This window comes from Bactrocera tryoni, chromosome 5 (genome assembly GCF_016617805.1).
Source record: "Bactrocera tryoni isolate S06 chromosome 5, CSIRO_BtryS06_freeze2, whole genome shotgun sequence".
Classification (NCBI taxonomy): Eukaryota; Metazoa; Arthropoda; class Insecta; order Diptera; family Tephritidae; genus Bactrocera; species Bactrocera tryoni.
The window spans coordinates 60,304,119-60,318,829 of NC_052503.1; the positions used below are offsets into that span (position 1 = coordinate 60,304,119).

The following is a 14,711-nucleotide window of genomic DNA, read 5'->3' on the forward strand; positions in this document are numbered from 1 at the left end:
TCAGAAGAGTAACTCCTATTTCTCTATACATAGTACATATGTTGTTGAATTTATAAATGAGTTAGAAAGAATAGGCAGGAATGCAATCAGTCACTAAATTGGTGCCGAACTGATAATTTCGTCTATGAAAGTTACAGGGGATTAAAGCGATAGTAGGAAGAAGGAACCAGAATATCTTCAGCGCTTGCATACTCCGCGATACCATTGAAAGAGCAGAATTTCAATAAAGAGGAAAAAAGAGATAGCTAGAAGAAGACAAAAGAACGCTATCGCTCTCGAGAGAATTATGAAAAGAGATATATACAGAGAAATAGAGTGCTGTCTAGGATTGCATAACCTCGGGTAGGCTGTATCAGGGTAGGACGCTAAACGTAGTACAGTCAGGAATAAAGGGATGTCCAACTTATTGCAGTGTGAGAGTGCTTCAAAATTAGCGTTTTTTATAACATTTTCCTTTATGGCCATATTGAACAAAATAATAATTTTTGGACATTTAAATCAAAATACCCAACATATAGTACGAATAAAAACTACTATATAGTGGTTATTTATTATATGGAGAAACTATTTAAATCTTTTTATAGTATATTAGAACAACTGATTTTTGACCTTTCAATACCCAATAAAAGCATTTAAGCTTGTAAGCTCTCAATCATTAAATGTTTTTAATCATTTTCCATTGAAAATAATACTATGATGATTCAAATTACAAAACGTTTCATCAAATACCTTTAAATTTCACAAATTTATTTAATTTTAAAACAATTTTTTATAAGAGGTCTTGAACGATGCAACAAATTCCTCCGCTTACATGTTTTTTTTTTGGTAAGATTTCAATCTGGCCATCGCTCGTTTCCAATTGCTAAACGTCAGAACTTCCTGAACTCGATCAACTGTCAAAGTTCAGGAGGTTTTGACGTTTAGCACTTGTTCTCTCATTTCCAGTGAGGGAGGAGTTGGACATCGCTTTATCTCTGGTACAGTTTTCTCCAGTTTTTACAGCTAAAATGTTTCTCCTATATTTGCAATATTCGTATATCAGTGAAAGCCAACCATAATGTGGCTTTGGCTGATATTAAATTAAAATCTCGTATTATTATAATTTTTTGAATAACATATTATACTTACTGTATCGTATTCACCATTATACATATATGACATTTTTATTCACTTGATAAAAAGTGATTAAATGATTTTAGTTTTAATTTAATTTTTAGTTATATTCCAGAGTTTAATTACTTTCATTTTAATTTACAGTTAATTGCACTAAGTTACTTAAATTTGATTTGAGAGAATAAAATTATTATAAAATACATAAAGAGAGCGCTTGGAATTCAGTTTGCTATATAGATACATATGTATGTATAACCCTCTCTTATAATATAGCGTTAAGACTAATTATTTCGCTCTAAATACACATATTACACACAACCTTACTCCGTTAGAATTGCTTTAATCAGACTTGGGAATCCTGCGTAGTATTGGGCTTAGTACTCAGGCTTAGATCTGCTTATTTTTCATAATTTGTCACTTCCTCATTGCACTGCCCACTACTTTCCACATCTTGCACCACATTTATCTCCTCCTCTGATACCTTTGAGTGTGTCGTGTTCGTCGGTGAGGGTGTGACAGAGTGAGAAAGTGGTGAGTCATCTTCACCGTCTTCGCCCCCGCTCGCCAGCAGTTTCGACTGTTGTGCGGCGGAAACAACTTGGTGGGTGAAGTTTAGCGCGAGCATTGCCTCGGACAATACGGGATTCACCACCATTGAGCGGAAAGCACTATGCTCACCGCCCATTAATAATGGAACTGATGCTGTGTGCGATGGAAAGACCAACGCAGGTGGTGGTGGTGGTGGAGTGCCGTGTGGCTGCGAAGGTAACGCTTTTGATTTCGTTGAGTCGCTGCTGTGGTGGAGCGCTTCGTGGTTTTGTTGTTGGTGTTGCTGCAGATTCACTGTATTCATGTTCGTGTGGAATTGTTGTCCGTCCTGCTTTGCTGTAGGGATAAAAGCGTTCACAAGTTTGTGTGTATAGTCCAGCGTATGGCCTGTTGTACCCGTTTGCAATCCGTAGTAAGTGTTTGTTGCATTCGCTTTGCTGCTGTTGTTGTAATTCTCCACATCCAATATATGGTGAGGTCGTTGTGGGTTGACTGGTGAATGGTTGCGTTGCATCGCGCAGTGTGTCTGAGGTGAGTTGGAACCCTGCTGTTTCAGCTGGCTGACCCGCTGGTGTCGGCGCCATTTCGCTCGTCTGTTGGAAAACCAAACCTAATGTTGATCAATACGAAGAATACAATTTGTTAGTTGGTAAAATGGTTGTAGGAGTAATTAAACACGTTTCGACAGGTGATTGCGTAGGAAGAGGAGTTAGAGGAAGCTTTGTTGAAAGTATTATGGCATGCAGATATACATACTTAGATAAATATGTGTGTGTATATAATAGGTTGTCAAAGAAGTCTTGCAGTATTTTCGCTAGTTGGCGCTGAAACCGCGTAGTTCTAGTTTTATTCGTCGCATCGGGTCATGCTATACCTTTTTGGAAAGCTCATTTCACGCGCTAACACGTGTTTGATTGATTGTCGTTTCTTTTAAGTCGCTCGTGAGTTATAGCGGCGCAAACATGGAGCAAAATAAAGAGAAAATACGGCATATTTTACAGTACTACTACGATAAACGCAAAAATGCATCTCAAGCCGCTAATAAAATTTGTGCAGTTTATGGACCCGATACTGTTTCCATTTCCACCGCACAACGCCGGTTTCAACGTTTTCGTTCTGGTGTAGAGATGGTCGAAGATGCGCCACGCTCCGGAAGGCCTGTCGTCGAAAATTGCGATAAAAACGCTGAATTGGTCGAAAGAGACCGGCATAGTAGCAGCCGTAGCATCGGTCAAGAGCTGGGCATGAGTCATCAAAAATTCATTTCAATTTCAGTAAAAAAAAAAAATTCAATAAAAATACCGCAAGAGTTTTTTGACAACCCATATAACCCGAAATAGTAGAGGCCTCTACTCAAAACTGGTCTAATACTTGGAGGTGAGGTAAGATTCTGAATAATTGAAGAAGACAATTACTTAGAGTAAACTTAAACAGCTTTGATTACTAGTCTTACGTGTGAGGATCTAACTCTCATAAGGCCTATGTATCAAAAAAAAAAACTCAGTACATTTGAAAGCATTTTTAAGGGAGTCGATAAAACCACCATTAGTTCTAAATATTTAAGTCTTGGATCTGATATTACCAGTATTCAGATGCTAAGCTTTTACGTTATTCCAGCTTCGCTACTGAATAAATAACTCACAGTCGGTGAAGACCAAAGGAATTTGTAGAAAGTAATTGGTATATCTAAGGATCACTTGTCTTCTGCGGCAAAGCTGCTACTATTATAATCAGACGAACTGGATTGTGTCCTTAAATGATGTTCTGCATTTCTACATACGACTTCTACTCAAAATCTAATAACCAGCTTTACAACTAATTAAGCGGAGCCAGGATTTTCTTAGCAGTTGCTTCAGTTGGGTGCCTCATATGACCATAAATTGGTTACCCAATGATATTAACTGAATTAACCGAAAATCGCTTCGGAACTCAGGTTGAAGGAAATAATTAAAGAATGTCGAAGTGCGAGACAGAAAAAGATAATATTAAATGCGATGACTAACTAAAGTGAATGACTCAAACGACAAAAATAAACGGAATCCTATACAATCTGCCTCAAACGTTAGGAAAGAAGAAACAGAGTGGGCCTGACTAGGTCAAGCAGAAGTGTACTAAAACTTATAGCTACAATTGTGGAACACTGTCCAAACGTCTCGTCGATTTCAGAGTGTGGAGGTCTTTCCATGTAACAACTGTGGGACTATGTTCCAAGCATGTGGCACCACCAATTCCGGAAATACCAGCTGATATACCCATAGTCCCTACAAAATAGCAGTAAATTGAATACAATCTGGGTACATGAAGTTAAGATACAAGACGATTGTATCTTTCCACGCAGATATAAGTAACTGGAACAAGCCCAGATTTTTATTGCGCAAGATATGTGAGAGCGGTAACTTTCTTTCAAATTATTTAAGGAATGGTTTCTGCCGCTACAATTTCAAAGGCTCTAAGGAGATAGTTTTAGAGTTCAAAAACTTTTATTAACTTAACTGGGAGCAAACGTAAAATTTATGATGTTATGTTTTCTGTATTAAGTATTAAATCTACTACTTTATTGCATAAATTCCTTCTATGGTATGCTGACATTAGTCACAGGCAGATCTACTTGAATGCTTATATTTTTCGTTCAATATTTGACTGTCTACTAGATTAGCTTTTTGATTTCTAAACTTATTATATAACACAATTGCACTTACCTGAACTCTCGCTTCACTCAGTGCAGTGCGCGCTGCTAATTTCTCTCTCGTGCTCACACAAGGGTAATGTGACTTTTCGAACTCCTTCTCCAGCTCATCCAACTGCTCGGAATTGAATGTAGTTCGATTTCGACGGAATTTAGGCTGATCGCTGTCATCTGTGTCAGAGTCCTCGCCTTCAATATCTGTAAATATCATATTCGTTTTATCAATAATTAAAGAAAGTAGCGTGAAATCAACTAGAATCCTACCAATCATACGACTGGCATCCGGTGATCCCAATGTCTCGTGACTACCCGACCCGGGTGATATTGGTGGTATGGAAATATTGGAATTTGCCGGTGTAAGACTGCCTTGGGGCAAACTGTTTGGGAATCCGCCACCAACACCACCAGCGCCAGCCGCTGCTGCGCCAGGCGCCCATAGATGAGGCGGTGGTGGTGGTAAGGTTGACGGCCATGTCGGAAAGCCGGGATGTGTAGGATGCATATAAACATAACTGGTAGCGCGTGCGAATTCAGCAGCAGCACGTTCTGCCGCGCGATTACGTAATATACGATTGATGGAGGATACGGAGGGCGCCGTAGCATTCGTGCAAACACCTGAAAATGTTTAGATTTGGAAGTATTATTTATTCGATTTAGGAATGACAATAACCAGACTCTAAATCTCTAATTCCCTCTAGCATTTTATTTAATTTTAAAGGAATCCATGATAAACTGCATAGTACCTCGGTTCGGTATATTTGTATGTTATATTAGAGCAGGTCGATTTTTGTTCTACAAAATCGCGTATGCCAGAAATGTTAAACGTATCAACAACTTTGCTAAGAGACTATTGGTCTAAAATCGGTTATAAAAATTTGTCGTAATTTTCTGATATATCAAAAAAAAATTTTGTACGTAGGTGCAGATCGAACAACTACATCTCTCGCCAGCAGAAGAAAAATCTTTGTCAAAGCGTCCTGAAAATATAAACTCGAACAGAATTTGGTGTCTGGTGAATTTCGTCGGAATTTCGATGATAGTCTTAGTATAACCACTTTACCTGGTGACATATTGTCACCACATCTACTCTTTGAATTTTTTCATTTACAAAACCAAGATCTTAAGTTCGAGTTTGATATAAGAGTTGAAGACAGAACTTTGTTAAAATTTATTTCTCTATTATCATAGTTATATACATACATCATACAATTTAGTCAAAAACCCTTCATATATGATATTAGATAAATAAATTTTATTTCAGTTAGACCATGAAGAGTGGGCCTCAGCTTTATATTTGCTTATAACTCATCAGCGGGCATCGTGGATTATCATCTAGTATGGACAAAAGACTTAAAAAGCGGAGTAATCTAGAAGAAGAAGGTTTGGAGCATTGAAACCGTTACAGTTGACGAATAAAATAAATTTATTTACAGGAAGCCAGAATCCTGGTAACTGTTGTTGTTAAGTTTAATTGAAACTGACGTTTTGCATGTGTTCTGCCATATCTACAGTCTCCAATTGCCTTCTTAATTACAAACAATGAAAAGAAGAAGAAGAAAAGCAGCGCTCAAGTGAAAAAGGGATATGTGCGGGTTGTGCGAAGCAACTACTAAGCTGTTTAGTGTGATCGGCGCGTAGAGTTCACGACGAGACAGCAATTTGATGTGAACGATCGATATCAAAACCAATTTGAATGCGGTGACTGACTAAATGTCAAGTACGAAGACCGAAGCCTATACGCATTCGCAAATGAACTACCTACATAGTAGTATGCAAAGCTAAGTGTGCGCAGCGGACATAAATATATGGAGCGAGGCCGCAGCGAAGCTTTCACGATATGTCTACTGTTGTTGTGGCACGTTGACTAAGCGACTCCGCTGTGACAGCTGCGCAGAAAGAAGCAAATGCAAAAATCCTGCAGCGCAGTGACGAACACGCTGAGTGCCGTTCAGCCGCATTTACATATCAATCTTTCCGCATGCGAACGCGTGTCTTCTTCGCTTCCGCGAGCAACATTTAGAAGCTGCTATACGGGGTTGTACGCATACGCGTCTGATTACGGCGCTATGGCGTCCGGATGCTAATAAATTAGACTATCGATAAATCTGGCGAGTGCAACAATACATTACATTTTGTGTGTGTGCCGAAGTCAGTTAAGTCAAGGGAAATTGGAAGGAAGGCATTTGTTTGGTCGCAGTTATTGAGCAGACCATAAATACATCAGGAGGTATGACCGACCACCGTCCCACCATGGGGCACAAGACGCCGACCAGTGCGTAACTCTTTATCAAAGGGTATGCATTACAGCGCACGGGAGTGTTCGTGTGTGTGCGGTGCTTCAGCAATCGCAATTCATTGGTAATTTGTTTGGCCAATCATTTTGGTCGCAACTCTTCTTCTGGGGGGTTGACGGCGTCACTTAATGAGGCAAAACATCAAGCGACCACTACGTAAGCTGAGCTAAAGCCAAGTCGCGTCAGTCATGCCGTTAGCATGGTCAATTGTGCAATCGCCCGAGATAGGCAGCACGGTGGCTTGGCGGGCAGGCAGTCATTCAGTCACTGGCTTCCAGTGAGCACCCACGGACAAGATTTGTGTCTTTTAAGTCTGTTGTTGTGGTTCGTACATGTGTTCGCTTGTGTTGTTTTTTTACTCACCTTCCGATATCAGCCGTTCGCGTATTTCCCACGCAAATATTGTCGGATTATCGCGTTTGTATTGCTCGATTTTCGAGACTACAGCGGGCGTAGCAACTTTTGGCTTTGATCCGCCGATTAAACCAGGTGGCCTCAATGTACCTGCAATTATAGAAATTAAACAGATATGAACATGAATAATCACACACGATAACTGATCGATGGCTGGAAGGGTTAAAACAGTGAATTCGGCTTTTACAACAACATTACGCGTGGTGTTGATAAAATCATTCAAATTCGGTTCATTTAGTTTAAAGCACGCATTCGTAAAATTTTCGAATAATACTTATTTTAGTTACGCAGACAGATGTGTATCGAAGTTTTGTTGGCATGAACTACAATACGAATTTACAGGAACATACACGCAGATTGAACATAGAAATGATACAAAGGCTTTCGAGTCGAAAAAACGTTATCATGGGCTTAATTATTACTACTATTTGGACCATAAATTGAACAGTTTGATATCGACCGGACTGAGCTCCCAGAAGAACAACGAAACTTTCCATAGGAAGAATTCTACACTACACATGTGACGTCGGACTTCATGGGTTCTATTGGTTAAGAGCTTAGGAGTGACGTAAATCAGGAACTATATATAGGTTTGATAGAGAACTTTTACTACCAGAAGTATTCTTTTCCATTTTAAGGTAATGGAAGGAATCAGATGCAGATTTAGTTATCTCTCAGAGTCCTTAGCAGAATGACTCTACTAGCAGAATTTTAGTTACAATAGTTCAAACAAGCTTTGTAAAGTGACCAAAGTAAGTTAGGAATTAAGTACAGAAATGAGGCTTGATCAAAAATTTAATTTTACTTATTCTTAGTTAACTATTAAAGGATGTTCCTCGAAGTCCATGCAATTCCTATTTCGCCAGGCGTTCTCTTCAGGCGCGGGAACCAGATACTAAAATTTTCAGTTATGCAGCAGGTTTTCCTAAAGAGGCAAACAGGGACTTTTACGGTAGTCAGCGCACACCTATATAGGAGTGACAATGTGAAATAAAGAATGACTACCAAAAAAATATACACCCAAAATATACGTTTTATTACACCTAAAATACGTATAAGTAATAACGAGGAATTATGCATTGTTTTCTTGATAGTTAGTTCTACATAAACGGAACCGAATTTATATTCGCACAAGAACTCGGAAGCATTCCTCAAAATTATTTGGCGATATTGTTTAGCGCTAAAACAGTTTTTTATCTATGCAACCAAAACAATAAAAATAAGCGGGTCGCTTTATAATATTAGGTTGTCAAAAAAGTCTTGCGGTATTTTCGCTAGTTGGCGCTGAAAGCGCGTAGTTCTAGTTTTATTCGTCGCATTGGGTCATATTATACCTTTTTGAAAAGCATATTTCACACACGTGAACACAGGATTGACTGTCGTTTCTTTTAAGTCGGTCGTGAGTTATAGCGTTGCAAACATGGAGCAAAATAAAGAGAAAATATTTTCATATTTTATAGTACTACTACGATAAACGCAAAAGTGCATCTCAAGCTGCCAATAAAATTTGTGCAGTTTATGGACCCGGTACAGTTTCCATTTCCACCGCACAACGATGGTTTCAACGTTTTCGTTCTGGTGTAGAGGTGGTCGAAGATGCGCCACGCTCCGGAAGGCCTGACGTCGAAAATTGCGAAAAAATCGCTGAATTGGTCGAAACAGACCGGCATAGTAGCAGCCGTAGCATCGGTCAAGAGCTGGGCATGAGTCATCAAAAATTCATTTCAATTTCAATAAAAAAAAATTCAGTAAAATACCAAAAATACCGCAAGACTTTTTTGACAACCCATTACATCAGTGGATTTTTGAGCTGTGACAATTTTTATTTACCTTTATATATGAGGCCTTCACCATTTGTATTTATTGCCACCGCTTTGACCTTGATGTTCGACCTTTCGAACATTTTGGTGATTTTTTTTTTTATATTTTTTGTAATGCTAATCGCCTGCGGCCCACCAGAACAATAAATAAGTGAATGCTAATTTGCGCATATATTTAAATGTTTTTGTTGTTTAATCGCATATATGCAATGTTATAAGTGGGAATGCAATTACCTATGAACCAATATAGATTGGTTGGGGTTTCACATACGCTCTTACATATGTATGTACGTGCATTTGTTGTGGAGTGTAAACGCTTTTTGTGATTCTCGCGCTCGGCTTGCCCGGTAATTTGCACAAACAACGCGTTGGTAACCAATTTGGCCGCACATTGCAACAACTCAATGACACATTTGAATAGATATTAACAATTTGTTTACGAAAGGTGACTCGCCACCACCGATGCCGCCAAAGCAACAATGAGACAAAGCGCCACAGGCACACACAGGTGAACGCCACTACGCGTAGAAAAAAGCTAACTGTGTAAATGTAAAAAAAAAACGCAACAACAACAATTGATACTTTGAAATAGTATGAAGTCATATAAACTATCTAAAGCTATCTCATCGGATCATAAGCTCCACAAAACGACCGACACAGCGTTCCAGTGAGCTCATGCGTACCCCCTTTAAATATACACATACATATACATACATATATGTACATATTTGCTTGAGCAAGGGCGTTCCGCAATTAGACAAACTGACCGGGGTTTCTAAGGTGTGATCAGCAGTGAATAATTGGAGAAGAGTAAAATGGTCGCAGAGGTCTAATTTGGTGAAAAAAGTGTGCCTTCAACATGACCACAAATAAATTGATTTAATTAGACTACGAACTGCTGCCCTATCCACCGTATTCTTCAGATTTGACCCAGTGCCAACTCTTTTTGCCTCCAAACCTGAAAAAATCACTAATTTTCAGAAAGTTGTGCAAAATGGTTAAGATACCGCTATGAAAGACTAAGACCTCAGTGTACTTACTTAGAGAAATAAATCCCATTTTTCCCAAATTGAAATTTTTATTTTCTACGATAAGACAAATCGGGTCGCGCTCGTATATTTGCTTGCATATTCGCATGCATGATACTTGCGAGCTTTGTTTACCTGCTTATGCGACCCTCCGCTCATCCGACCAACCGTTCATCTCCCCGCTCTTCTGCACCCGCGCCCTATCATCCGCAAAGTAAATGATAACTCATCGGAAGCTGTTGACAGCCGATTATTTGTACTTCAAATTAGTTTCGAGAACAAAAAGCAATAACAACTACACCAACAATAACCACAACGATAACTACAAAATGTTTGTTAAAAGTGCAAACATTGTCATTGCAACAGTCGCAATTGATGCCGCCGCGTAATTGCAATATGCTAATGCTTACAAAAACAACAGTGGAAAAAACTTGGCAGCAACAGACAAATCGCCGCCGCCGGAAGTTCTGTTTCGCACTAAATATAAGTATTTGTGCTATTATCGAGACAATAAGCGTACCGTAGCGCCTACACACAAAGCTATGCATACATACATACATACACTCACACAGATAAATGCCGCATATCTGCTTATGACTTTAATCAGCAAAACATCTGGTGAAAAAATAATTACGTGAATGACTACGGGCATTCTCATTCAGTCGCGTCACATACGCTCACACTCCCATTCACACATCAAGCCGGGCTTCCGCGCGTTCACTCGTCCAATCGCCGCTCAAGCGAATTACCCTTACGAGTATTTGTGCCGATTGTTTGTTGTTGTTAGTGTGTGGTAGATAGGTAGCAAGTGGTAATTAAAGTCAACAATTAGAAATCAGATTAAACGATTAAAATTATGTGAAATATATGCCATTGCGAATTCACGCTGAGAAAATGGAATTGGAAATGCTTTATGCTGAAAATATTCACTGGCTGATTGTGCATAATTTGCAAGCACTTTGAAAACCCCAAATTGCATAGGTATTATCCTCGGTTTTGAAGTTTTTTATTCAATTAGAGTTAGCGAATTTAAAACTGTTTGTAGGGGTAAAGCATTTTGTACCTCAAATAATCATCAATAATAATCTCAATCTATAAAAACCTTTCCAAATTGGAAGGTAGTGTGGGCGAGTTTCTGAACAACTATTTCCGTCTCTTTACAACTTCCTTTCTCTGGCAGTATCTTTTAAGCAGATCTGCTAGGTAACGAGCGCATGCCGAGAGTCGTTCCCAATACAGTTGGGCCTAAATAAGCGGGATGGGCATGGTTTTTTATTCGAACAAACACTGCAAATTCGACAGCACTACTCCAAAACTAATTTACTCTTGATGGTAAAGCCATTCTTAACAAGTAAGGAAGGCCTAAGTTCGTGTGCAACCGAACATTTTATAGATACTCTTGCAACTTGCAAAAATGAACGCGGGGAAATACCTTCAGATGTAAAACGTGAACCAGAGGATCGGAATGTAATTTAAATGCGTACATACTTGTATATACTCTATATAACTCATACACAGACCGATAAATTCGGTATAAAATTTGTTAGAAAAACCAAAATCATTAGACGTAGTATATGGAAGTTGGGGTAGTATAGACCCGATTTTATCCATTAACTTTTGTCATGCCACATACCAAATAATGTTTCTTGGGTTTCATTATAGTATGTTACATACAATCACCAATCATAGAGAGTCAGTCGGATGTTCGGAAATCCTAAAAGGAAAGTTTTCGTTCAAATTTATCTATTTTAGGCACAAAGATAACTGTTAAAAGTAAAACACGCTCTCTTATTTTCATTGTGATAGCTCACATATTGGCCGATATATCCAGTATAAAGTCACCTGGAAGTTCGAAAATCTTTGTATTAGGTATATGGGGGCTCAAGAACTATTGACCCGGTTCAAGCCATTTTTGACACACGGAATTACTATTGTCAGGAAAGGATTCTGTCTGAATTTTAATTGTATATTTCACACATCGACCGATATTTTCGATCAAAAGTCAACTATAAATACTGGGGTCCACATATTCGGTACCTAGGGGCTTGAACAGTTTTGGTTGGATTTGAACAATTTTTGGTCAAAAGGTGGCATACTTAAAGATAGTTATTACTGCAAAATTATATTCTGATATATTGGTTATATCTTGATTTGTGTAGTGGAAAGTGAAAAAATCAAATGAAATTTTAAATTATTATTAATTATAAAAATGTTTACATTTTTACACAGTGACATAAAAATATGTTAAGAATGCTACGTACTAAATTTTGTCGAAATGGGTCGGTCGTTTCCCGAGATATGGATTTTCACCAAAAGGAGAGCGATGCCACGGTTATCGTCTAATTTTCATACCGACTCTTATAAAACCCTGTCGTGGCATCTTCGGTAGAGAGCGGGGTCATCTTCCGATTTCATCCATTTTCACACTATGAATAGGTCTCCGTAAGCGGAGCTCAAATGCGTTTGTCTCCAAAGTAAGTAATATAATAGGCGTAGACAATTTTCACATATTGTCCTTGAAAAAAGGTAACATAGATGAAACAAAAAATCAAAAATACACTGAAAAAAGTTTCATGGATGTTGTAAAATACTTGTTAAATAATAATAAGAATTACTACTCTTACCGGCTGAAGAGTTCAAAGACCTAGTAGTTGCCATAAAAGGTATAGAGTCTTCGGTAGACTCTAACGATGTTAAAAAAGCAGTGGAAGAAGGTGAGTTGAGTATTAAATCAGTAGTAAATATGTGTAAAATAGAATTGATGTCGAATTCTAATCAACCAAAGAAACACAAAACACATCCGATTTACAATCTAAAATATCTGCTCCATCGCAGAATATCAGTACAATGCACAAACCGCCAAAGTATGGGCACACGGAAATATATTGCACCCTACACAGTATATGTGTGGTGTGTGCTGATTTACATCAAAAAGTATAAGTTAAAAACGTAATTATTTTATTTAGAAACTTTATTTGTATTGTTAATAGTTTCACGTTTACATACATTACATCTCCCTTAAGTAAGCTATTGTCCAAGCATATCTTTCGCTGCTTTTCCATATTGGTGCAGCAACAATTTACTTGCGGCTCCCTTTACCAAATGTAAAATGTCGTTGTTGCTATAAGATCTTAATCTTCAGGTGATCTTGCTGTGAGCAGCTTTATCATTGCAATTACAACTTCTGATGGTACCGTAACATTTCAGTGTTTTACGCATCACCTTCCGAATGTCACCCATCAAAGAGTTATGCTGTTGCTCAGCGCTCTTATTGGTGATAATAATGATAAGAGAATTGATATGCAAATGAACGTAGTAAGCATTCCAGCATGAAGAGCCCAGCATGAACGTGCGTAGCATTCAAAGCAATTTATGTTATGTTAGCTGACCAATTCTTCTTATGATAGTTGTTGGCTTAACTAAGGCTAACTTTTACATAAAGACTTAAGAACGAAATTGTTTGCCGGAATTTAAGTATGTCGTAATCGAATGATAAATATTCCTCCTAGCGAAAATATTAAAGGGTAATATTAAAAATAATGCAACTCCAGGGAGCTATGTAAATGTGGTGAAAGGCAGCACCGCCCAAATGCAATTGCCTCAAAACCAACCAAATGGAAGCGTTGAAACTATGATTTACAACCTCACCCAATGTATGACACAACAGCAAAATCTGCTCAAACACTTGCTTAAGTTTGTCTAGTTTTTAAATAGGTTTAAGATTTTATAACTTGTTGTTAGCCTTAATAAAGCAGATCCAATAAATAAAGAAATATTGAAAAAATGGTCTTCTTATAATATTTGAGCTTATCAAATTTAGTTATTTAAGCTGTATTGGTTTAGGAGTTATGTGCATTAAACTTATTAGAGGGCAGGACCACGTCCACTTTTTCAAACTTTTTTGCCCAAGGGTGCCTCTTGCTACTACGATCCCCTGTACCAAGTTAGGGTTTTATATTTTAATTTAGTCCTTAGTTATGGCACTTTATTGGTTTTCGATTAATGGCGATTTGTAGATATGGCAGTGGCCCGATTACGCCCATCTACGAAATCGTAATTTTTTTTGTACTAAGAAACCCACGTAGTAAGTTTAATTCAAATATCTCAATTTTTACTCAAGTTTTTCCTCAAGTTAAAGCTTGCACGGACGGACGGACATAAGCCTATATCTATCTCGATTAGTTTTAGGTGATACGTACAACCGTTAAGTAAAAAAAAACTATATTACTCAGTAGCAACAGGTTGCACGAGTATAAAAAACTGAGATACTGTCACAGAAATATAAAGTAAGTGAAGAAAGCTGATGAATTACTGAATTGGGAGAGGTAAAAATACAGTGATAGATTCTTTCAAATCAAAATAAGTGCTTCCTCCTTTACGATTGCCACAATGATCTGTTTTGGCACAAATATTATTTCTTATACATATGTATGTATACATACATGATAATTGATGCAGTAAAATACTGCAAGATTAAATTGTTTGCAGTTGATGTGCTACATAGTATTAGCGAAACAAACATTTCAGCACCTAGCGCAAAATTACAAAGAGATCTAGATAATTTATATAAATGGTTATGTGCAAATAAGTTAAAATTAATTAATACGAAAACAAAATACATAATTATAAATCGAAAAAAATACAAACAAGTGTGATACTATTGACCCAAAAGTTGACAATGAAATAATAGAACCTGTAAAAAATAGACAAACTTTAGAAATTACAAAATAGATGCATTAGATTCAGTGGCGGAGCTAGGGGGGGCGAAGGTGGCCGTCGCCCCGGGCGCAACGTCTTGGGGGGGGGG

At 37.9% G+C, this 14,711-nt stretch overlaps 1 protein-coding gene across 3 annotated transcripts in view; it reads right to left on the reverse strand.

Moving 5' to 3' along the window:
• Positions 1-1,229: 1,229 nt before the first annotated feature.
• LOC120778579 (paired box protein Pax-6-like) overlaps positions 1,230-14,711 on the reverse strand; it is a 27,999-nt gene continuing 14,517 nt past the window's right edge. For 2 of the 3 annotated variants that reach the window (XM_040110444.1, XM_040110442.1), the window contains 4 exons: positions 7,006-7,146; positions 4,613-4,963; positions 4,362-4,546; positions 1,230-2,272 (listed from right to left, as the gene is read on the reverse strand). In XM_040110444.1, coding sequence (XP_039966378.1) covers positions 1,511-2,272; positions 4,362-4,546; positions 4,613-4,963; positions 7,006-7,146 — 1,439 coding nt within the window. In that variant the 3' untranslated portion in view covers positions 1,230-1,510. The remainder of the gene's footprint in view (positions 2,273-4,361; positions 4,547-4,612; positions 4,964-7,005; positions 7,147-14,711) is intronic. The other variant, XM_040110445.1, reaches the window with a different exon arrangement.